The sequence below is a fragment of the Somniosus microcephalus genome, chromosome 5, assembly GCF_052327205.1.
Source record: "Somniosus microcephalus isolate GS21.2 chromosome 5, FLI_Smic_1.0, whole genome shotgun sequence".
NCBI classification, from domain to species: Eukaryota; Metazoa; Chordata; class Chondrichthyes; order Squaliformes; family Somniosidae; genus Somniosus; species Somniosus microcephalus.
Genome location: NC_140991.1, coordinates 16,771,910 through 16,798,006, shown reverse-complemented (window position 1 = coordinate 16,798,006; position 26,097 = coordinate 16,771,910). Strand labels below are relative to the sequence as shown.

At 51.5% G+C, this 26,097-nt stretch overlaps 1 protein-coding gene across 3 annotated transcripts in view; it reads right to left on the bottom strand.

Moving 5' to 3' along the window:
* The window catches only part of arhgap39 (Rho GTPase activating protein 39), a 549,348-nt gene that overhangs the window by 7,609 nt on the left and 515,642 nt on the right, over positions 1-26,097 (bottom strand). For all 3 annotated transcript variants that reach the window (XM_085987363.1, XM_085987364.1, XM_085987365.1), the window contains one exon: positions 2,440-2,531. In XM_085987363.1, the coding sequence (XP_085843489.1) occupies positions 2,440-2,531 (92 nt within the window). The remainder of the gene's footprint in view (positions 1-2,439; positions 2,532-26,097) is intronic.

Genomic DNA, 26,097 nt, shown 5'->3' with positions numbered 1-26,097 from the left:
TATTAGGACAGGCGACCAAAAGCTTGGTCGAACAGGTAAGTTTTAAGGAGCATCTTAAAAGGAGAGAGAGTGGTAGAGTTTTAGGGAGGGAATTCTAGAGTGTAGGGCCTCGGCAGCTGAAGCACGACCACCAAACAATCCAACAATGTAACAAGGTAGTCGAGCAAATTGAACTGACGGACGACTAACAAAGACTCAACAGGAAAAGTTCCTGTGGTGAACAACATTGCGATCAAAACATAAACTTGTCAAAATACCTGTTCCCTTCAAAGAGGTGCCATGGCAGCAAACTAAACAATCTCGACACCGAGCACTTGGTGCCTGAAGTTCAGGAACTAGCACAGGGAGCAGCGCTGTCACAGTGGGGCAGGACTGTGAACAGAGGCCCAGTCACAGGCACCAAGTCTGCCAGGTGAGTGGGAGGTGGGCTTGCTAGTCACACTCGGCCTGTATTATGATAATCACGTCTCTACGGCATAAACACCATTTTTTTGATCAACTTACTTAAAATTGCAGAGCTTGCTGGGGACTGAGTCACCTTTTCTCTCCATGGCTGGTCATTCCACACGCAGGAGCCTAGCATCAGTCATGGCTCAGTGGGTACCACTCTGGCCTCTTGAGTCAGGAGGTTGTGGGTTCAAGTCTCACTCCAGAGGCTTGAGCATGTAATCTAGGCTGACACTCCCAGTGCAGTGCTGAGGGAGCGCTGCACTGCCGTCTTTCAGATGAGACATTTAACTGAGACCCCGTCTGCCCTCTCAGGTAGATATAAAAGATCCCATGACACTACTTCGAAGAGGAGCAGGGGGAGTTCTCCCCAGTGTCCTGGGGCCAATATTTATTCCTCAATCAACATCACTAAAACAGATTATCTGGTCATTATCACATTGCTGTTTGTGGGAGCTTGCTGTGCGCAAATTGGCTGCCGCGTTTCCCACATTACAACAGTGACTTCACTGCAAAAGTAGTTCATTGGCTGTAAAGTGCTTCGGGACGTCCTGAGGTTGTGAAAGGCGCTATAGAAATGCAAGTCTTTCTTTTGTTTATTTTCCCTTTACTTCCAACCTGCTTATTTTCCCCACCCCACCCCGTCCCGTTCCTAACCCGAGGTACTGAGGCCAGTTGTAGCAGCCCTACTCCACGCACCCGCCCCCCCTCATGTATTACTGCAAGAACCTTTGCTTTGTTAACTCTCTGTCTGAGTCGCCCATGAGCAGAGCTAACCCCGCAGAGCGGGGAAGGTAAATTTATTGATTTGCTGTGCCCCATGCGCGGCTGACATGTGCCGTACCACAACAAGGGAGGGGAATCTTTTCTGGCATCCAAAGGGTTATTTCGTAAAAGAGCATCAAAAGCATGGTAGGAGTTCTAATCACCTTCCTAACAAATTGTGGCCGTACAGTACAGTACAGTTGCTTAATGTCTTCAAAATGTGAAAGCAAATCCTGCTGCACCAATATTGTCCCACGGGGCGCTGCGTGCCAAAAGGTGCCTCATATTTAATTTGTTAGAATGACATCAAAGCACAGTTCTTGTATGTAGTGCAACATTTCGAGCAGAGGAATGGCAATATTACAATGCGCCATTTCGTCAGAGCGCTCCGCTCTCATCTCTTGCAGGGTGACGTGATAAGATACGTATCTCATGGGGATTTTTATTTTTAATGCTGCTGTTTCTTGTGTGTTGATGATTGCCAGCAATGCAATCTATTCTCGAAGGCAAAGTCTGCTCTCTCTCGGATTTGCTCTTCCTCCCCTGCCGTGAATGTGGTGATTTCCTTGTGTCCCCACGGGTGCCCCAGTGCCTTGCCCAGCTAGCTGTTCTTCTGGCAGGGGGTGCCTCCGGGCTATTCAATTGTTCTGGTGGCGGGCCCAATTCTGCCCCTTGCGCTGCGAGTCAGTGGAGAGTGATCAGGGGCAGGAGGAGGACCCTAGCTGATTTGGTCCCTTCAATTCTGGAACGTTTCTGATTTGTACAGTTAAGACAGCAAGGGGAAGCTTTCTTTTTTTTCCAAAAAAACCCCCAAAATCAGATTGATGTAATGTACCAAGACCATGGCTATTGCAAGAACACGGCCAAAATAAATAAGCTATTGGGTTTGATCCTCTGTCCGTTCCCAGAGCGGAGGGAGGTGAGGCAAAGGGGAAAAAAGCATATTATTGATGGTGGGTATGGGGATGAATGAGCCTTGCTGGTCTGAGCTTTCATAAGCATCCTTAATCAACTAAACAAGGCGAGATTACACAAGACACACCTTCGAGGGAAGGAGCTTGAGGGCCACTGCTGAGGCTTAATGGGGGGATGGATGTGGCACTAGTGCTGACCTGTGCCAAGCCAAGCCAAGGAACCCATATCCAACATACCAGTGACAACAGGTTGTACTCTCCCAGTACAGACATCCTTTACCATAACCAGCAAGTATATAAAACGTGGCATTACCTGGAACATGGGGGTCTCTCAGCCCTTGTGGGATAATCCACTGATCCACTTGAAGCTTGAGGGCGTTGACCTCGTCGATGTCCCCGGGGACTCTGCAGGGAGACAGAGCACACAGGACTCAGCAGCACTGCTAATGTTATTCAGAGCCATTTGTCAGCGAGCAGCCTGTAACCACTAACCTCTCTCTCTCTCCGCGCTGTGGTTCAAACTATCCATCTTGTAAACAACTGACCCTCCTCCCTTCCTTTGTCCCCGCCCGCTAGATGAAAGAAGATTCAGAGTCATGGCTTTCTGCAACAGCGGTTAACAGAAGACTAATGAGGCCAATGGCCCAATCTAGAGCTGAACAAAGCCAAGCTAATAACAAACAAACAGGACAACTGATGCATGTTTGAAGGCTTTGCCTCACTCTAATGCTGAGGGATTGAGTGCCAAACATCTGCCTTATAGGGCTGCCAGCCCTCTCGCCAGGAATCGCAGATTAATCTCCAGGACAATGCTGCAAGCAACACGCAGGAGAAAAATCAGAGGGGCGTTTAAAAAAGTGTATTTTTTCCCATTTTCTTTGAAAACTTTCATTTCTTTTGTTATAAAAATACTGGCGATGAGGAAAAGGCTGTTTGCCTGACCAAGAATCATCCAATCAGGTAATGAACAGTCTGATCACTTTCCAATTGGGGACGGGAAGCGGAGATACACAGGGTTAGACATGGCGGGTGATCACTGGGGGAAACCTGGGGACGGGGAGGTTGGAGATACACAGGGGTAGACATGGCGGGTGATGACTGGGGGAAACCTGGGGACGGGGAGGCGGAGATACACAGGGTTAGACATGGCGAGTGATCACTGGGGAAACCTGGGGATGGGGAGGTTGGAGATACACAGGGTTAGACATGGCGGGTGATCATTGGGGGAAACCTGGGGACGGGGAGGTTGGAGATACACAGGGGTAGACATGGCGGGTGATCACTGGGGAAACCTGGGGACGGGGAGGTTGGAGATACACAGGGTTAGGCATGGCGGGTGATCACTGGGGAAACCTGGGGACGGGGAGGTTGGAGATACACAGGGTTAGACATGGCGGGTGATCACTGGGGAAACCTGGGGACGGGGAGGCGGAGATACACAGGGTTAGACATGGCGGGTGATCACTGGGGGAAACCTGGGGACGGGGAGGTTGGAGATACACAGGGTTAGACATGGCGGGTGATCACTGGGGGAAACCTGGGGACGGGGAGGCGGAGATACACAAGGTTAGACATGGCGGGTGATCACTGGGGGAAACCTGGGGACGGGGAGGTTGGAGATACACAGGGTTAGACATGGCGGGTGATCACTGGGGAAACCTGGGGACGGGGAGGTTGGAGATACACAGGGTTAGACATGGCGGGTGGTCACTGGAGGAAACCTGGGGACGGGGAGGTTGGAGATACACAGGGTTAGACATGGCGGGTGATCACTGGGGGAAACCTGGGGACGGGGAGGTTGGAGATACACAGGGTTAGACATGGCGGGTGATCACTGGGGGAACCTGGGGATGGGGAGGCGGAGATACACAGGGTTAGACATGGCGGGTGATCACTGGGGAAACCTGAGGACGGGGAGGTTGGAGATACACAGGGTTAGACATGGCGGGTGATCACTGGGGGAAACCTGGGGATGGGGAGGTTGGAGATACACAGGGTTAGACATGGCGGGTGATCACTGGGGGAACCTGGGGATGGGAAGGTTGGAGATACACAGGGTTAGACATGGCAGGTGATCACTGGGGGAAACCTGGGGACGGGGAGGTTGGAGATACACAAGGTTAGACATGGCGGGTGATCACTGGGGGAAACCTGGGGACGGGGAGGTTGGAGATACACAGGGTTAGACATGGCGGGTGATCACTGGGGGAAACCTGGGGACGGGGAGGTTGGAGATACACAGGGTTAGACATGGCGGGTGATCACTGGGGAAACCTGAGGACGGGGAGGTTGGAGATACACAGGGTTAGACATGGCGGGTGATCATTGGGGGAAACCTGGGGATGGGGAGGTTGGAGATACACAGGGTTAGACATGGCGGGTGATCACTGGGGGAAACCTGGGGACGGGGAGGCGGAGATACACAGGGTTAGACATGGTGGGTGATCACTGGGGAAACCTGGGGATGGGGAGGTTGGAGATACACAGGGTTAGACATGGCGGGTGATCACTGGGGGAAACCTGGGGATGGGAGGCGGAGATACACAGGGTTAGATATGGCGGGTGATGACTGGGGGAAACCTGGGGACGGGGAGGTTGGAGATACACAGGGTTAGACGTGGCGGGTGATGACTGGGGGAAACCTGGGGACAGGGAGGTTGGAGATACACAGGGTTAGACATGGCGGGTGATCACTGGGGGAAACCTGGGGACGGGGAGGTTGGAGATACACAGGGTTAGACATGGCGGGTGATCACTGGGGGAAACCTGGGGACGGGGAGGCGGAGATACACAGGGTTAGACATGGCGGGTGATCACTGGGGGAAACCTGGGGACGGGGAGGTTGGAGATACACAGGGTTAGACATGGCGGGTGATCACTGGGGGAAACCTGGGGACGGGGAGGTTGGAGATACACAGGGTTAGACATGGCGAGTGATCACTGGAGGAAACCTGGGGATGGGAGGCGGAGATACACAGGGTTAGACATGGCGGGTGATCACTGGGGGAAACCTGGGGACAGGGAGGTTGGAGATACACAGGGTTAGACATGGCGGGTGATCACTGGGGAAGCCTGGGGACGGGGAGGCGGAGATACACAGGGTTAGACATGGCGGGTGATCACTGGGGGAAACCTGGGGACGGGGAGGTTGGAGATACACAGGGTTAGACATGGCGGGTGATCACTGGGGGAAATCTGGGGACGGGAGGCGGAGATACACAGGGTTAGACATGACAGGTGATGACTGGGGGAAACCTGGGGACGGGGAGGCGGAGATACACAGGGTTAGACATGGCGGGTGATGACTGGGGGAAACCTGGGGACGGGGAGGCGGAGATACACAGGGTTAGACATGGCGGGTGATCACTGGGGGAAACCTGGGGACGGGGTGGTTGGAGATACACAGGGTTAGACATGGCGGGTGATCACTGGGGGAAACCTGGGGACGGGGAGGTTGGAGATACACAGGGTTAGACATGGCGGGTGATCACTGGGGGAAACCTGGGGACGGGGAGGTTGGAGATACACAGGGTTAGACATGGCGGGTGATCACTGGAGGAAACCTGGGGACGGGGAGGTTGGAGATACACAGGGTTAGACATGGCGGGTGATCACTGGGGGAAACCTGGGGACGGGGAGGTTGGAGATACACAGGGTTAGACATGGCGGGTGATCACTGGGGGAAACCTGGGGACGGGGAGGTTGGAGATACACAGGGTTAGACATGGCGGGTGATCACTGGGGGAAACCTGGGGACGGGGAGGTTGGAGATACACAGGGTTAGACATGGCGGGTGATCACTGGGGGAAACCTGGGGACGGGGAGGTGGAGATACACAGGGTTAGACATGGCGGGTGATCACTGGGGGAAACCTGGGGACGGGGAGGTTGGAGATACACAGGGTTAGACATGGCGGGTGATCACTGGGGGAAACCTGGGGACGGGGAGGTTGGAGATACACAGGGTTAGACATGGCGAGTGATCACTGGAGGAAACCTGGGGATGGGAGGCGGAGATACACAGGGTTAGACATGGCGGGTGATCACTGGGGGAAACCTGGGACGGGGAGGTTGGAGATACACAGGGTTAGACATGGCGGGTGATCACTGGGGAAGCCTGGGGACGGGGAGGCGGAGATACACAGGGTTAGACATGGCGGGTGATCACTGGGGGAAACCTGGGGACGGGGAGGTTGGAGATACACAGGGGTAGACATGGCGGGTGATCACTGGGGGAAACCTGGGGACGGGGAGGTTGGAGATACACAGGGTTAGACATGGCGGGTGATCACTGGGGGAAACCTGGGGACGGGAGGCGGAGATACACAGGGTTAGACATGGCGGGTGATCACTGGGGGAAACCTGGGGACGGGGTGGTTGGAGATACACAGGGTTAGACATGGCGGGTGATCACTGGGGGAAACCTGGGGACGGGGAGGCGGAGATACACAGGGTTAGACATGGCGGGTGATCACTGGGGGAAACCTGGGGACGGGGAGGTTGGAGATACACAGGGTTAGACATGGCGGGTGATCACTGGGGGAAACCTGGGGACGGGGAGGTTGGAGATACACAGGGTTAGACATGGCGGGTGATCACTGGGGGAAACCTGGGGACGGGGAGGTTGGAGATACACAGGGTTAGACATGGCGGGTGATCACTGGAGGAAACCTGGGGACGGGGAGGTTGGAGATACACAGGGTTAGACATGGCGGGTGATCACTGGGGGAAACCTGGGGACGGGGAGGTTGGAGATACACAGGGTTAGACATGGCGGGTGATCACTGGGGGAAACCTGGGGACGGGGATGTTGGAGATACACAGGGTTAGACATGGCGGGTGATCACTGGAGGAAACCTGGGGACGGGGAGGCGGAGATACACAGGGTTAGACATGGCGGGTGATCACTGGGGAAACCTGGGGACGGGGAGGCGGAGATACACAGGGTTAGACATGGCGGGTGATCACTGGAGGAAACCTGGGGACGGGGAGGTTGGAGATACACAGGGTTAGACATGGTGGGTGATCACTGGGGAAACCTGGGGACGGGGAGGCGGAGATACACAGGGTTAGACATGGCGGGTGATCACTGGGGAAACCTGGGGACGGGGAGGTTGGAGATACACAGGGTTAGACATGGCGGGTGATCACTGGAGGAAACCTGGGGACGGGGAGGTTGGAGATACACAGGGTTAGACATGGCGGGTGATCACTGGGGGAAACCTGGGGACAAGGAGGTTGGAGATACACAGGGTTAGACATGACAGGTGATCACTGGGGGAAACCTGGGGACAGGGAGGTTGGAGATACACAGGGTTAGACATGACAGGTGATCACTGGGGGAAACCTGGGGACGGGGAGGTTGGAGATACACAGGGTTAGACATGGCGGGTGATCACTGGGGAAACCTGGGGACGGGGAGGTTGGAGATACACAGGGTTAGACATGGCGGGTGATCACTGGGGGAAACCTGGGGACGGGGAGGTTGGAGATACACAGGGTTAGACATGGCGGGTGATCACTGGGGGAAACCTGGGGACGGGGAGGTTGGAGATACACAGGGTTAGACATGGCGGGTGATCACTGGGGGAAACCTGGGGACGGGGAGGCGGAGATACACAGGGTTAGACATGGCGGGTGATCACTGGGGGAAACCTGGGGACGGGGAGGTTGGAGATACACAGGGTTAGACATGGCGGGTGGTCACTGGGGAAACCTGGGGACGGGGAGGTTGGAGATACACAGGGTTAGACATGGCGGGTGATCACTGGGGGAAACCTGGGGACGGGGAGGTTGGAGATACACAGGGTTAGACATGGCGGGTGATCACTGGGGGAAACCTGGGGACGGGGAGGTTGGAGATACACAGGGTTAGACATGGCGGGTGATCACTGGGGAAACCTGGGGACGGGGAGGTTGGAGATACACAGGGTTAGACATGGCGGGTGATCACTGGGGGAAACCTGGGGACGGGGAGGCTGGAGATACACAAGGTTAGACATGACAGGTGATCACTGGGGGAAACCTGGGGACGGGGAGGTTGGAGATACACAGGGTTAGACATGGCAGGTGATGACTGGGGGAAACCTGGGGACGGGAGGCGGAGATACATAGGGTTAGACATGGCGGGTGATCACTGGGGGAAACCTGGGGACGGGGAGGTTGGAGATACACAGGGTTAGACATGGCGGGTGATCACTGGGGGAAACCTGGGGGCGGGGAGGCGGAGATACACAGGGTTAGACATGGCGGGTGATCACTGGGGGAAACCTGGGGACGGGGAGGCGGAGATACACAGGGTTAGACATGGCGGGTGATGACTGGGGGAAACCTGGGGACGGGGAGGTTGGAGATACACAGGGTTAGACATGGCGGGTGATGACTGGGGGAAACCTGGGGACGGGGAGGTTGGAGATACACAGGGTTAGACATGGCGGGTGATCACTGGGGGAAACCTGGGGACGGGGAGGTTGGAGATACACAGGGTTAGACATGGCGGGTGATCACTGGGGGAAACCTGGGGACGGGGAGGTTGGAGGAAGGAAGTCACAGGATGAAACCTCTAGGAATACGTCCAACTAGAGTTGGTAATCGGCCAAAAAGTTCTTCATTGCCTGAAGAAGCATTTTGAGTTGTTGCAACTCAAATGCGTGATCTGAATACAAAGGTTTTTAAAATTTATTTTAAAAGTCATTGGGACAGGGCTGATTACAATGTTAGATTAACAACTTGGGAGTCAATTACTTAATTGTCCTTGGGAGTCAGAAGGCAAATTGTTAGAAGTGCACAGTTTTGGTCTCCTTATCTGAGGAAGGATATAATTGACAGAGGCAGTGTAACCAAGGTTCACTAGATTACACAGCCCATTCGGCCCAACCAGTCCATGCCGGTGTTTATGCTCCACTTGAGCCTCCTCCCGTCTTTCCTCATCTAAATCTATCAGCGTAACCCTCTATTCCCTTCTCCCTCATATGCTTACCTAGCCTCCCCTTAATTGCAGCTATACTATTCTCTTCAACCACTCTCTGTGGGAGCGAGTTCCACATTCTCACCACTTTCTGGGTAAAGGAGTTTCTTCTCAATTTCCTATTGGATTTCGTGGTGACTATCTTATATTGATGGCCTCTAGTTATGCTCTTCCCCACAAGTGGAAACATTCTCTCTCTGCATCCACTTTATCAAAACCTTTCATAACTTTAACGATGTCTATTAGGTCACCCCTCAGCTTTCTTTTTTCAAGAGAGAAGAGACCCAGCCTGATCATCCTTTCCTGATAGGTATACCCTCGCATTTCTGGTATCATCCTTGTAAATCTTCTCTGCACCCTCTCCAGTGCCTCTATATCCTTTTTATAATATGGCGACTAGAACTGTACGCAGTACTCTAAGTGTGGTCTAACCAAGGTTCGGTACAGGTTTAGCATAACTGCCCTACTTTTCAATTCTATCCCTCTAGAAATAAACCCTAGTGCTTGGTTTGCTTTTTTTATGGCCTTGCTAACCTGTGGCGCAACTTTTAGTGATTTGTGTATTTGTACTCCGAGATCCCTTTGTCCCTCTACCCCACCTAGACTCGCACCCTCCAAGTGATAAGTGACCTCCCTATTCTTCCTACCAAAATGTAATACTTCACATTTATCTGTGTTGAAATTCATTTGCCAATTATACGCCCATTCTGCAAGTTTATTAATGTCCTCCTGTAATTTGTTGCAGTCACAGAATCACAGAAACCCCACAGTGCAGATAGAGGCCATATCGGCCCATCGAGCCTGCACCGACACATATCCCACCCGATCCCTGTAACCCCTACACCAACACATATCCCACCCTATCCTCGTAACCCCACGTATTTAATCCCCCTAACACTAAGGGTCAATTTTTATCATAGCCAATCAACCTAACCCGCACATCTTTGGACCGTGGGAGGAAACCGGAGCACCCAGAGAAAACCCACGCAAACACGGAGAGAATGTGCAAACTCCACACAGTCACCCGAGGCCGGATTCGAACCCGGGTCCCTGGCGCTGTGAGGCAACAGTGCTAACCACTATGCCACCGTCCTCCTCAGTATTGACTATTCCTCCAATTTGGTGTCATCCACAAATTTAGAAATTGTGTTTTGATTCCAAAGTCTAAATTGTTAATATAAATTGTGAACAACAGTGGTCCCAGCTCTGATCCTTGTGGAACACCACTACCCACCTTCTGCCACTGTGAATAGCTACCCTTTACTCCTACTCTCTGCTTTCTGTCCTGAAGATTGATTCCTGGGATGAGAGGGTTGTCCTAATGGGGGAGATTGAGTAGATTGAGCCTATACTCTCTGGAGTTTAGATGAGAGGTTATCTGATTAAAACATATAAGATTCTGAGGGGGATTGACAGGGTAGATGCTGAGAGGTTGTTTCTCCTGGCTGGTGAGTCTAGAACTAGGGAGCATTGTCTCAGGAAAGGTTATTTAAGACTGAGATAAGGAGGAATTTCTTGAGTCACAGGGTGTAAATCTTTGGAATTCTCTACCCCAAAGGGCTGTGGATGCTGAGTCGTTGAGGATATTCAAGGCTGGGATCGATAGATTTTAGGACTCTCGGGGAATCAAGAGATATGGAGATCGGGCGGGAAAGTGGAGTTGAGGTCGATGATCAGCCATGATCTTATTGAATGGCGGGGAAGGCTCGAGGGGCTGTATGACCTACTCCTGCTCCTGATTCTTATGTTATTATCTGTTGGAAAGTTTATTTGCAGTTTTGTCATCTAGCTCAGAGTATAATGTCAAGCTAGGAAATGTGGATGACATGCAATGTGTACAAAGAGTGACCAGATTCTGCTGGGCTGGGCTGTACTGCCCCTTGTTGTTAAAAAGCCTGACAACGCTCACCGTCAAGGTTCACACATGAATAATGGGCAATGTGCTGGAGTGGGCCCAGTCCATCTGGCCAGGCAAGGAGGGGAGGAAAAATTGGCAGCCCAAAAAATAAATAATGGAATTTAAAAAAAAAGATAGGTATTAGTCTCTGGAGCGTCTCAGCATCACACAGCCCTGTCACTTTGCAACCAAATGCTAGGAGCTTTCAAAAGGGAATTGGATAAATATTTGAAGAGGAAAAAATTGCTGGGCGATGGGGAAAGAGCAGGGGGGAGCGGGACTAACTGGATTCCTCTTCGAAATAGCCATCGCAGACGATGGGCCGAATGGCCTCCTTCCGTGCTGTACTGTTCTATGATTCTAGAAGGTGCAGAGCCGAGGGTCATGCTGCCTCCATTTCCCTCCTCTTACCCTGCCCTCCCCTTGCAGCTTCCCATATTAAGGGCCGAGACTGCACACAGACCCATGTTGCATTATTCTGTGTTGGGACTCTCGGATGCTATCCTGAAGAGGACTAATGTGCAGGGTTATGGGGAAAAAGCTGGGGTGTGAGACTAAATAGGACAGCTCTTTCAAAGGGCCGGCACAGGCACGATGGGCCGAATGGCCTCCTTCTGTGCTGTAAGATTCTAATGAGCACTCACTGTAAAGTAAAACAGTGCATGAAAGGTGAGAACTGTGTGTTTTGTTTATCCCTGCCGTCACAGTCCCCTTTTTTCCCCCCTTTCTTCTTCCTCTCCTGAAGATGTTGACTCTTACTGTGGTACAGTTTCACAATGGACAACAACTCTCCAGTGCCTCATCAAAGCGACATTCGTCAGGAGCGTAGACTTGAGGGTAATTTGATCGCGGGTTAGCAAGTGGCCAGCGAGGGCCTCAGGAGTCGTGGGGGAAGAGTGAAAGACTGGAGAATGGGATGGGGGGGGGGGGGTGGTGGGGGAGACTGGGGATTTGGGGGAAGATAGGGGCTATGGGGGGTTGGTGGATGGGGAGACTGGGGAATGGGGGTCAGGAAGAGGGAAATGGGGATATGAGAGAGGGGGAATGGGGTTTGGAGAGGGGAACCCCAGAGGGCTGTGGATGCTCAGTCGATAGATTTTTGGGTTCTGAGGGAATCGAGGGATTTGGGGATAGGACGGGAAAGTGGAGTTGGTGTAGGAGATCAGTCATAATCTTATTGAATTTTGGAGCAGGCTCGAGGGGCTGTAAGGCCTACTTCTGCTCCTATTTCTTATGTTTGTAAGATGATTAAGGGAATAGATTGTGTTTATGTTTCAACTAAATAGGTTGGGGAGGACCGGGGGTCACAGTCTCAAATTATGTAAGACCAGATCTAGGTTAGATGTCAGGAGGTGGTTCTTTCCCCAGAGATTAGTGGACCTCAGGAACATGCTGCCGTCCCGTGCAGTGGACGCTGATTCGCTGAATTCCTTCAAGTGAGAGCTGGACCTGTTTCTGGCTGGGGTTGAGATAACCTCGTACAGAAGGTAGTTATCGTATAACATTAAGCAGGGCCAGAGTGATCTCCTGGCCTAGATTCGATTGCCCAAGAGGGTCAGAGAAGAATTTTCTAGATTTTTGTCCTGCTTTTAATCTGATTTTTCGCCTCTCCCAGGTGAATATGTGGCTTTCGGGTGGGGTGGGGTAGTGTCTGTATTGTCATGCACATGGCATCACAGTGTTTTGCCTGAGGAAGAGAGTGTTTGAAGATCAGGACCTCAGACCCGGCACCAAGCTCATGGTCTGCAGAGCAGCAGTGATACCCACCCTGCTGTATGCCTCAGAGACATGGACCATGTACAGCAGGCACCTCAAAGCACTGGAGAGGTACCACCAACGCTGCCTCCGCAAGATCCTGCAAATCCATTGGCAGGATAGGCGCACCAACGTCAGTGTTCTCGCTCAGGCCAACATCCCCAGCATCGAAGCTTTGACCACGCTCAATCTGCTCCGATGGACGGGTCACATTGTCCGCATGCCCGATACGAGACTCCCAAAACAAGCGCTCTACTCGGAGCTCCGACATGGCAAGAGAGCCCCAGGTGGGCAGAGGAAACGCTTCAAAGCCTCCTTGGAAAAAGTGTGACATCCCCATCGACACCTGGGAATCCCTGGCCCAAGACCGCACAAAGTGGAGGAGAAGCATCCGGGAAGGCGCTGAACACCTCGAGTCTCTTCGCCGGGAGCAAGCGGAAGCCAAGCGCAGGCAGCGCAAGGAGCGACTAGAACTGTACGCAGTACTCTAAGTGTGGTCTAACCAAGGTTCGGTACAGGTTTAGCATAACTGCCCTACTTTTCAATTCTATCCCTCTAGAAATAAACCCTAGTGCTTGGTTTGCTTTTTTTATGGCCTTGCTAACCTGTGGCGCAACTTTTAGTGATTTGTGTATTTGTACTCCGAGATCCCTTTGTCCCTCTACCCCACCTAGACTCGCACCCTCCAAGTGATAAGTGACCTCCCTATTCTTCCTACCAAAATGTAATACTTCACATTTATCTGTGTTGAAATTCATTTGCCAATTATACGCCCATTCTGCAAGTTTATTAATGTCCTCCTGTAATTTGTTGCAGTCACAGAATCACAGAAACCCCACAGTGCAGATAGAGGCCATATCGGCCCATCGAGCCTGCACCGACACATATCCCACCCGATCCCTGTAACCCCTACACCAACACATATCCCACCCTATCCTCGTAACCCCACGTATTTAATCCCCCTAACACTAAGGGTCAATTTTTATCATAGCCAATCAACCTAACCCGCACATCTTTGGACCGTGGGAGGAAACCGGAGCACCCAGAGAAAACCCACGCAAACACGGAGAGAATGTGCAAACTCCACACAGTCACCCGAGGCCGGATTCGAACCCGGGTCCCTGGCGCTGTGAGGCAACAGTGCTAACCACTATGCCACCGTCCTCCTCAGTATTGACTATTCCTCCAATTTGGTGTCATCCACAAATTTAGAAATTGTGTTTTGATTCCAAAGTCTAAATTGTTAATATAAATTGTGAACAACAGTGGTCCCAGCTCTGATCCTTGTGGAACACCACTACCCACCTTCTGCCACTGTGAATAGCTACCCTTTACTCCTACTCTCTGCTTTCTGTCCTGAAGATTGATTCCTGGGATGAGAGGGTTGTCCTAATGGGGGAGATTGAGTAGATTGAGCCTATACTCTCTGGAGTTTAGATGAGAGGTTATCTGATTAAAACATATAAGATTCTGAGGGGGATTGACAGGGTAGATGCTGAGAGGTTGTTTCTCCTGGCTGGTGAGTCTAGAACTAGGGAGCATTGTCTCAGGAAAGGTTATTTAAGACTGAGATAAGGAGGAATTTCTTGAGTCACAGGGTGTAAATCTTTGGAATTCTCTACCCCAAAGGGCTGTGGATGCTGAGTCGTTGAGGATATTCAAGGCTGGGATCGATAGATTTTAGGACTCTCGGGGAATCAAGAGATATGGAGATCGGGCGGGAAAGTGGAGTTGAGGTCGATGATCAGCCATGATCTTATTGAATGGCGGGGAAGGCTCGAGGGGCTGTATGACCTACTCCTGCTCCTGATTCTTATGTTATTATCTGTTGGAAAGTTTATTTGCAGTTTTGTCATCTAGCTCAGAGTATAATGTCAAGCTAGGAAATGTGGATGACATGCAATGTGTACAAAGAGTGACCAGATTCTGCTGGGCTGGGCTGTACTGCCCCTTGTTGTTAAAAAGCCTGACAACGCTCACCGTCAAGGTTCACACATGAATAATGGGCAATGTGCTGGAGTGGGCCCAGTCCATCTGGCCAGGCAAGGAGGGGAGGAAAAATTGGCAGCCCAAAAAATAAATAATGGAATTTAAAAAAAAAGATAGGTATTAGTCTCTGGAGCGTCTCAGCATCACACAGCCCTGTCACTTTGCAACCAAATGCTAGGAGCTTTCAAAAGGGAATTGGATAAATATTTGAAGAGGAAAAAATTGCTGGGCGATGGGGAAAGAGCAGGGGGGAGCGGGACTAACTGGATTCCTCTTCGAAATAGCCATCGCAGACGATGGGCCGAATGGCCTCCTTCCGTGCTGTACTGTTCTATGATTCTAGAAGGTGCAGAGCCGAGGGTCATGCTGCCTCCATTTCCCTCCTCTTACCCTGCCCTCCCCTTGCAGCTTCCCATATTAAGGGCCGAGACTGCACACAGACCCATGTTGCATTATTCTGTGTTGGGACTCTCGGATGCTATCCTGAAGAGGACTAATGTGCAGGGTTATGGGGAAAAAGCTGGGGTGTGAGACTAAATAGGACAGCTCTTTCAAAGGGCCGGCACAGGCACGATGGGCCGAATGGCCTCCTTCTGTGCTGTAAGATTCTAATGAGCACTCACTGTAAAGTAAAACAGTGCATGAAAGGTGAGAACTGTGTGTTTTGTTTATCCCTGCCGTCACAGTCCCCTTTTTTCCCCCCTTTCTTCTTCCTCTCCTGAAGATGTTGACTCTTACTGTGGTACAGTTTCACAATGGACAACAACTCTCCAGTGCCTCATCAAAGCGACATTCGTCAGGAGCGTAGACTTGAGGGTAATTTGATCGCGGGTTAGCAAGTGGCCAGCGAGGGCCTCAGGAGTCGTGGGGGAAGAGTGAAAGACTGGAGAATGGGATGGGGGGGGGGGGGTGGTGGGGGAGACTGGGGATTTGGGGGAAGATAGGGGCTATGGGGGGTTGGTGGATGGGGAGACTGGGGAATGGGGGTCAGGAAGAGGGAAATGGGGATATGAGAGAGGGGGAATGGGGTTTGGAGAGGGGAACCCCAGAGGGCTGTGGATGCTCAGTCGATAGATTTTTGGGTTCTGAGGGAATCGAGGGATTTGGGGATAGGACGGGAAAGTGGAGTTGGTGTAGGAGATCAGTCATAATCTTATTGAATTTTGGAGCAGGCTCGAGGGGCTGTAAGGCCTACTTCTGCTCCTATTTCTTATGTTTGTAAGATGATTAAGGGAATAGATTGTGTTTATGTTTCAACTAAATAGGTTGGGGAGGACCGGGGGTCACAGTCTCAAATTATGTAAGACCAGATCTAGGTTAGATGTCAGGAGGTGGTTCTTTCCCCAGAGATTAGTGGACCTCAGGAACATGCTGCCGTCCCGTGCAGTGGACGCCGATTCGCTGAATTCCTTCAAGTGAGAGCTGGACCTGTTTCTGGCTGGGGTTGAGATAACCTCGTACAGAAGGTAGTTATCGTATAACATTAAGCAGGGCCAGAGTGATCTCCTGGCCTAGATTCGATTGCCCAAGAGGGTCAGAGAAGAATTTTCTAGATTTTTGTCCTGCTTTTAATCTGATTTTTCGCCTCTCCCAGGTGAATATGTGGCTTTCGGGTGGGGTGGGGTAGTGTCTGTATTGTCATGCACATGGCATCACAGTGTTTTGCCTGAGGAAGAGAGTGTTTGAAGATCAGGACCTCAGACCCGGCACCAAGCTCATGGTCTGCAGAGCAGCAGTGATACCCACCCTGCTGTATGCCTCAGAGACATGGACCATGTACAGCAGGCACCTCAAAGCACTGGAGAGGTACCACCAACGCTGCCTCCGCAAGATCCTGCAAATCCATTGGCAGGATAGGCGCACCAACGTCAGTGTTCTCGCTCAGGCCAACATCCCCAGCATCGAAGCTTTGACCACGCTCAATCTGCTCCGATGGACGGGTCACATTGTCCGCATGCCCGATACGAGACTCCCAAAACAAGCGCTCTACTCGGAGCTCCGACATGGCAAGAGAGCCCCAGGTGGGCAGAGGAAACGCTTCAAAGCCTCCTTGGAAAAAGTGTGACATCCCCATCGACACCTGGGAATCCCTGGCCCAAGACCGCACAAAGTGGAGGAGAAGCATCCGGGAAGGCGCTGAACACCTCGAGTCTCTTCGCCGGGAGCAAGCGGAAGCCAAGCGCAGGCAGCGCAAGGAGCGCACGTCAACCCAAGCACCCCACCCACCCGCCCCTTCAACCACTGTCTGCCCCACCTGTGACAGAGACTGTAGGTCCCGCATTGGACTAATCAGTCACCTGAGAACTCATTTTTAATGTGGAAGAAAGTCATCCTCGGTTCCGAGGGACTGCCTAAGAAGAGGAGTTAGGGACAGGCTGGATGGGGCAAAGGGATTTTCCCAGTCCGACAGTGTCGTATGTTCGTATGATTATGCCTAGACTATGAGTGTTGCCATCCATCTCGTCGGAGCCCCATCCTGCCTTACACACAACATGGACACACACACACACACTTTCCATCAAGGATTAACAGGGATCCTGGCTGGTTGTTTATTTATCTCTCTATCATCTACCTTGTCCCCCCACTCCTTAGCACAGGGATACTGAGGCCAATTACAAGCGTCAAGGCCTAGAAGAGTTATGAGGAGTAAATTGGCGGAGAAGATCAACTGAATTGTTCTAGTTTTACTCGTATCTCTGGTACTTTATCCTCTTCCTCTACTGTGAAGACCGATACAAAGTAATTATTCAGCAAGTCTTATTTAGATTTAGAACGGTAAGATTCTCTCTGACAAACCTTCTTGATTTCTTTGAGGATGTCACAGATAGAATAGATAGTGGAACTCCCTTTAATGCTGTTTGTTTGGACATTCATAAAGCTTTTGACAAAGTTCCACAAGAAAGACTTCTAATTGAACTATAAGCCACAGGAAGTGAGGGTAAAACAATGAGGGGATAGATATTTGTCTAAAATAACAGATAATAGAAGGTGTAAAGTCAGTCTGGGAGGTGCTGGATGGATTGCCATGAGCTACATAAACGGCCTTCATATTGAAGCCAATTATAGGTTTTCCAACACCAAAGCAGGGAAGACAGCAGAGACAAAAGATGCAGCTAAAGATTTAATGAAGGATTTAGATTGATTGGCCTACTGGCTGGTCTCCCATGTTCTACACTACGTAAACTTGATGTGATCCAAAACTCGGCTGCCCATAACCAAACTCGCAGCAAGTCCCGTTCACCCATCACCCCTGTGCTCGCTGATCTACATTGGCTCCCAGTTAAACAACACGTCGATTTCAAAATTCTCACCCTTGTTTTCAAATCCCTCCATGGCTTCGCCCCTCCCCATCTCTGTAACCTCCTCCAGCCTTCCTGAGTAACTGAGCACTTGGACAAGTACGAATTGATTAGAGAGCCAGCATGGATTTGTAAAGAGTAAGTCATGTCTAACTAACCTAGTTGAATTTTTTGAGGAGGTTACTAATGTGGTAGATAACGGAGTGTCTATGGATGTTATTTATATGGACTTCCAGAAGGCATTCGATAAGGTTTCACACAAGAGACTGTAGCAAAAATGAAAGTGTATGAAATTGGAGGCAACCTCTTGACGTGTATAGAGTATTGGTTAGGAGGTAGGAGAGAGGGTAGGGGTACTGGGTATTACTCAAATTGTCAGGGGTTGTCCCCCAAGGATCTGTTCTGAGGCACAGCTTTTCACTATATATTTATAAATGACTTAGATGAAGGAATAGAGAGCCCTATATCCAAGTTTGCTGACAACACTAAGGTGGCACAATAAATAGTGTAGATGGGAGCAGAAAGTTGCAAAGGGACATTGATAGATTAAGTGAGTGAGCAAAACTGTGGCAGATGGAATTCAAGGTGGGGAAGTGTGAGGTCACCCAGTTTGGACCTTAGATCAGAGTATTTTCTAAATGGTGCGAAGTTAGGAGCTGTGGATGAGCAGAGAGATCTAGGAGTCCGAGTACAGAAATCACGAAAAGCAAGTGGACAGGAACAAAAAAAATTAAAAGACTAACAGAATGCTGGCCTTTAACTCGAGGGGGCAGGAAATAAAAAAGGGTAGAGGTTATGTTACAGTTCTATAAGGCTCTGGTTCGACCCCATCTGGAGCACTGCGTTTAGTTCTGGGCAGTCCACCTCAGGAAGGATATATTGGTTTTGGAGGGAGTGCAGCACGGATTCACCAGCATGATACCAGGGCTAAAAGGGTTAAATTATGAGAAAAGCTTGCATAGACTAGGCTTGTATTCCCTCGAGTATAGAAGATTAAATGGTGATCTAAGTGAGGTGTTTAAGATGATTAAAGGATTTGATAGGGTAGAGAGAGAAACTATTTCCTCTGGTGGTGGGGAGGGGAAGTCCAGAACAACCTTAAAATTAGAGCTGGGGTAATGTCAGGAAGCATTTCTTCACACAAAGGGTAATGTAAATCTGTAACTTGCCCAAAAAGCTGTTGAGGCTGGGGGTTAATTGATCATTTCAAAATTGAGACTGATATATTTTTTGTTAGGTAAGGGTATTAAGGGTTACGGAACCAAGGCGGATAAATGGAGTTGAGGTACAGGTCAGCCATGATCTAATTGAATGTCAGAACAAGCTCGAGGGGCTGAATGGACTGCTCCCAAGTTCAGAGTGTGGAGCCAAGACAGCTGAAAGCACGGTGACCAAATGTGGTGTGGAAGACACAGGTTTGTAAAGGAGACCAGGGTCGGAAGAGTGGAGCACACATGCTGGCATGTAGGGTTGGAGGAGATTGTAGAAGTATGTAGTGGCGAGGCCCTTGAAGGATATGTAGGTGAAGACTTGTAGGGACTCGTAGATTAAGACAAGGATTTTGAATTCGATGCAAATGGTGAGACAGTGAAGGTTGGCAAGGATAGGGAAATGGGCTTTAATGTGGGATAGAATGTGCACGGCATGGACAAGGGGAGCTTTGGAGTAGTCAAGCCTGCAGGTGACCAAGGTGTGGCCGAGGGTTTCAGCAGCAGTGGAATGAGTAAGGTTGGATGAAGGTGATGGTGGTTACGATGTGGGGCTTGAAGTTCATCTCAAGGGTCAAACAGAATACTAAGTTCAGCCTGAGTGGACAGCCTAGGGAGGGAATGGAACCAGGAGATAATATGCAGAGCCTCGAACGAAGGCTGAATACAGTGGCTTCAGTCTGGCTGATGTTAGATTGGAGGAGGTTTTTATTGATCTGCGGCTTGATGTTGAACAATTGGTGACTGTGGATTCTGTGCAGAGAAGTAGAGCTTGGTGGTATCTGGTGGTATGCTGACCATGTCTACGGATGGTGTTGCCAAAGGGAAGCATGTAGATCGAGGAAAAGAAAGGCGTACAGGATGAAACCTCGGGGGCTCACACCTGAGATGACCGTGAGATGAAGAGAACAGAAACCATTGCAGGCAATGTGTTGGAACAGGTAGGAGCAGAATCAAGGACAACGCCATGGAGATAGACCACAGAGGGGAGATGATGGGAGGAAGAACTGGTCGACAATGAAGAACTCTACGGAGAGGAGGGCGTCGAGGATGGGAGGAAGGTGGTGTTGCGGAGGTCAAGATAGGTGGACTTTGATAGTTAAGGATGTGGAGTTTGAAGTTCAGCTCAGGGTCAAACAGGATGAGCTGGCTGAAAGCAGTTAGCCTCGTTGATATGATTCTCAGCCAGCGTCTCTCATGATGAACTGCCCCAATAATCCTTCCAGCATCTTAATAATGGATACGGATGTTTTAATAAACGGACAGAGATATAAATGAGCGTGAAAGCATACATTTCACAATCATATCAATCTGTCATGCTTTCCAACCCATCATTTATGGAAAGGCACGTTAATTTTCTCTTCCCGGTCAGCTTGGTTGAATTGTAGCAAGCACTCTCCCCTCTGACTCAGAAGGCCATGAGTTCAAGCCCCACTCTGGTACACGTTGAGCTCACAATCTAGGCTGGCACTTATCATAGAGGGAGAAATTCAGTATTGCCATGTTTGGGGCGTTATACTCGAGCGGGGGCGAAATTTAGCGCCCGGCGCAAATTATTGCCACCTGCTGCTAAATTGACCTGCTTCGCCCCAGGAGGTGCTTGGAGCGCTAAAACAGGCGCTGCACGACTGTCCTAAGGCGCTAAGCTGGAGAAGCGAGGCGCTACCACCGAGGGCGGGCGCAGTGCAGGTGCGGACAGTTAGCGATTACATACAGACATGCTGGCGCCGGTCAGCTCTTAAAGGGGAGGTTCGATCTTGGATTGCAGCCACACCCTGTGCATCAGAGCCCTGATTCTCAGCCTGGACAGACCTGCTGCCACATTCTAACGCCTAGGACCATGGAGAGGGCCAGGGAGCGAGCGCAGCAGTTCAGTGAGGGGGCCCTGCAGGTTCTGGTTGGCGCAGTGGAGTGCAGGCGATCTATCCTATTTCCGGACAGTGGCAGGAGGCCGCTGCCCAACAACTATTGCAAAGCTTGAAGGGAGGTGGCTCACAGAGTGACCTCCAGCAGCATGGTGCCTAGGACGCCTATGCAATGCAGGAAGAAGTTCAACGACCTCACTCGGGTCGTCAGGGTGAGTACCCTTTTCAGTATCCTCTTCATCCCTGCATGTGCACCTCACTTTATGGCCAAAGGGTCCTGAAAGCCGCAATGCCCAGCCCTCATCCAACACCTATGGGCCTTTCATGAAACTCACACGCACATTCAGCACTTTACACACTGTAAGGGCTATTCAACCATGTGAGGCACTGCAGCCAAGATCAGGGCTTCACACTGTACTCAGGGCCCGTCCTTTCTCTTGCAGGGCAAGCTGGCCCATAACAGGAGGCAGCAGCAACGGACCGGGGGAGGCCGGCCTCACCTTCAAGACCTCAGCGATCTGGAGCAGTGAGTCCAGCGGATTATGGCAGGCCGGATGATTGGCCCCGTCGCCACTGGAGATGCCGGCCCCGTTCTGGACAGCAATGGTAAGGTCATCACCCTTTTGACCTTTCTCCTTCCACTTGTGCCTCACTCCAGCATCCTTTGCCACTATCGAACCAATAGTGCATTGCAGCACTCATGCCTCCCTTGCTGCCGCCCTGTCCTCACGTTAAAGCAACTCTTGTACCTCCCTGCTTTCAGATGCTGATTCGCCAGGTGAGGAGGCGGGCCCTCAAGCTGCCACTGTGAGTGATTCTGAAAGCGAGGAGGAAGAGGAAGCCGGACCATCAGTGCCACCCTCAGCCGAGGCAGCCCATGGCCATAATGGGGGCACGTCTTCCCTGGAGGGGAGCATGGGGGAAGGGTCTGAGGAGGGTGAAGCTCCGGGGCCCAGCGGGCTGCAGCAACGCGGGGGCGGGGTAGGGAAGCTCGGCGGCCTTCTCCCCGGAGGGAGAGTCTGGTCTCCAGTCCTGCTACAGTGAGCACAGAAGAGGTGCGGCTCCTTGCTGAAATGGGCGCCCAGGCGGAGCAGAGGCACACTGAGCTCATGGCTGCAGTGGCAAGGATGCCCGAATCCATTGAGTCACTGGCAAGGAGTGTCTAGGACTTCGGCGCAGCACTGGCAAGGAGTCTGCAGGACTTCGGTGTAGCACAGGCAAGGAGTCTGCAGGACTTCGGTGCAGCACAGGCGGCTTCCACACAAGTGCTTAGTGGTGCAATGCAGTCAGTGGCTGGTCTGATGCAGACGCAGATTGAGGCCACATGAGCACTGACTGCTGCCACCCTCGCTGGATCGGGCACGAATCGCCGGGGCCCTCGCCGCGCTGCAGCAGGCCAGCAGTCTGTGCTTCAGCAGATTGCTCCGCATGCTGCAGTGCTGCCCCGTGGGAGTGCCAGTGTGTCGTCCGACCAGGGAGTAGCTGTCCTCTGTCAGGATGGCAGCATTCCTGCTGCCAACACTGTCACTTCTCCACTGCAGCTGCCACCACCTGTAGGATAGACTGCTGCCGCCCATGCAGAGTTGGAGCAGTCAGCAGCCGGGCCCTCCAGGCCCAGAGCTGGTCCAGGCCGTACCTCAAGGGCATCTGCCAACTCAGTTTCGGACACTCAGCAGCCTTCCCCCAGCCTTGCTGCAGCCACTGGGGTCCCATTGCGGAGGAGCTGCAGGGTGGGAAGGGGCCAATCTCGCAAGTGAAGCAGATCACCCTCGCAGGCCAAAAAGTAGGAGGTCTGGCAAAATGCTGTTAATTTTTTTAGTGAAGGCCGAGGATCGTGGTCATTTTTTGTTTACTCTTTTGTTCATTGTCTCCAGGTTGTGAGAGCCAGTTATGTGTCTGACTGCTTTTTTTTGGGTTTCTCTCTATTACTTTGTCATGCGGGAAGGGTACACAGTTTGTTAAATAAAGAAGTGTCTTTATTCAGATTGTGCATGTTTGCTCTTTGAACTATTTGTTGCCTTGACCGGCTCAGGGGTTGCGGCACGGTTCCATTCATGTTCTTTCAATGGCACAAGCCATTCCCTCAGAGGGGGCCTTGAACCGACTTGCAATAAGCTGCTGACGGACGGCCCTTGCACTTTGTGCCTCCCTCCCGTCCTGGTGCTCCTCCTCCTCTGCTGGTGCTCCAATGTCTGGTGGCAGTGGCTGAGTCCTGAGGATTGCCAGGTTATGCAGCACACTACAACTAAATGGGAGACTCGCTCAGGTGAGTACTGAAGGGCTCCCCCGGAATGGTCCAGACAGCGGAACCGTTGCTTTAGCATGCCGATTGTGCGCTCAATGATGTTCCTGGTCGCTTGATGGCTCTCATTGTATCGTTCTTCAGCGGGGATGCTGGGCGCATGGAGCGGGGTCATCAGCCAGGTGCACAGAGGATAGCCCTTGTCCCCGAGAAGCCAGCCTCCTGGGTGAGCCGGGGCTTCGAAAAGGTCTGCCACAGAAGTCTGGCGCAGGATGCAGGCGTCGTGGCTGCTGCCTGGAAAGCGGGCATTGACAGCTAGTATCAGCTGTCTGTGGTCACACACCAACTGGACGTTCAACGAATGGAACCCCTTCCGGTTGCGGTAATCCTCGGCATTTTCTTGCGGCGCCCACAAAGCCACATGCGTGCAGTCAATGGCGCCCTGGACCATGGGGAAGCCCGCTATTCTTACAAATCTCATTGCGCGCTCTTGCTGCTTGTCCGGGGTCATGGGGAAGGAAATGTACTGACGTCTCCTTTTAAAGAGGGCATTTGTGACTTGGCGGATGCAGCAATGCACCGCAAACTGGGAGACATTGGCAATGTCCCCAGTAGCGGATTGGAAGGAGCCGGTGGCATAGAAGTTGAGAGCCACTGTCACCTTCACTGCCACCGACAAGAGACGTCCTGCTCCTCAGTTGAGGCTGCAGATCTGGCTGAAGCAGGTGCAGAGCTCAGTGACCACCTCCCTGCTGAATCGAAGCCTCCGAAAACACTGCTCCTCAGACATGTTGAGGTATGAGAACTGTTGGCGGAATACCCTGGGAGGGTAAGGTCTTGTGTGCCGCCGCCTGTTGGCCCTCCTCCGTCTGGCCATGATTGGCACTCTCTCTCGGCGTCTCTGTGCCCTCTCAATGTGATGGAGAATCCCAACGTTTCCACCCATTGTAGCCCCCATAGTATGTGGCCACTCAAGGTTATGCCAGTGAAAAATCAAACCAACTACAAAGTTCTGGGCCGAAGCCAGAAGTACCTCTGCGAGCGCTGACTCAATGCAGAAAGCTCTCTCCCTTTGTCTCTCTGTAAATCTCTCTCTCTCTCTCACACAGGAGTGGTCCAAAAATGGCTACCACAAAGAAGCCAGGAAGAGCCCTCTTTAAATAGCGCCCCCCCAGCCCCACAGCGACTGGGACCCGTTCCAGTCAACCAGTCGCTGGGAGCACCAGGCGGAAAGGAGGGGGGGTGCCACTGAAGTTCCGGTTCGGGGTGCCCCAAGGGCGTTGCACCATGAAATGACGTCAGGATCTGTGCGCGCAGCTGAGCGGGCGTTGCGGTTTTGCACCACCGCTAAATGTCCGCTCAATTTCGCGAGAGGCGCAGGTCTCGCCGCGCCCGGGCGCTAGCCGCCTCACGCCCCACTTATTGCCCTCTTAAGGGGCTAACGGGTGGCGCTAACAACTGAATTTCTCCCCCATGGAGTCTACAGCACAGGAGGCCTTTCGGCCCATCGTGCCTGTGCCGGCTCTTTGAAAGAGCTACCCAATAAGTCCCACTCCCCTTTCCCCATATCCCTGCAAATTTTCCCTTTTCAAATATGTATGCAATACCTTTTTGAAAGTTACCACTGAATTTGCCTCCTCCACTCTTTCAGGCAGCGTGTCCCCGATTGCAACAACTCACTGAGTAAACAAACGTCCCCTCATCTCCCAATCTGGACAACATTCATCCCTCAACCAACTGCACCACAACCGGAGAACTGATCATTCAGCCCATTATTTGTGGGACCTTGCTGCCACGTTTGCCTAAAATACAACGGTTACATTTCAAAAGTAACTCACTGGTTTGTAAGACGCTTTGGGACATCGCGAGATGGTGAAGGGCGCTGTTTAAATGGAAGTTCTTTCGTTCTCCTTTGTTTCCATGGCTGAGTGTCTCACTGTATAGCATTATTCCCCAACTCACTACAGAGAAGGGGGGCCCTTTTGATATTAAAATGTGTGGGGTGTGGTGGTTGGGGGGGGGGGGGGCGGTGGGGGGGTTGTCTTTGTGTCCAGGAATGCTGAAGATCAAATCGTACCCTCGACCAACATTTTCATTGATGTCTGGTCTTTTTTTGCGGTGGGGGGGGGGGGGGGATGGGGGCGCAGAGTGTGGATGCGGCCTGTTTTCTATCGCTGCATCTTCGTCACTGCTTGCTTCCTCACAGAGATGGCAATGTATTAAAAAAAACATGAAATTGTAATTTCATCCACCTTGCCTACAAATATACAGGTGAGGCTCGGGTAACTAACCTGACAAACGGGCTGCCGAAACAGAGACTTTCGTAATACTCTATCATCTACAAAACAATGCACTCCTTAAAAAAATATATATATATTATTGATTGTGTGAAACACATTGAGACTTGGTGCTACATATTAGGCAGAATATAGTGTCATTATAAATTCCTGAAACCAGAATTATATTTGTTGAGTAGGTCCAAGAGATTAATACGTTAGGGAGTTTGCCATGATAAATGACTTTTTGGAAAGGTCAGACACAGTGTGTAGTGTACTGTGGGCTCTCTCACCCCGCACTCGATTGCTTCGAATCTCTGACAAGTGCTGGTGAATTCCAACTATCTCCATAACCCAAGCCAGTAATTTAAAAAAAAACTTTATCTATGTTGATGGGGTTAGATGAAGAGGGGTGGGAAAAGGCTCGTGTGGAGAATAGATCAGCTGGGCTGAATGGCCCGTTTCTGTGCTGTA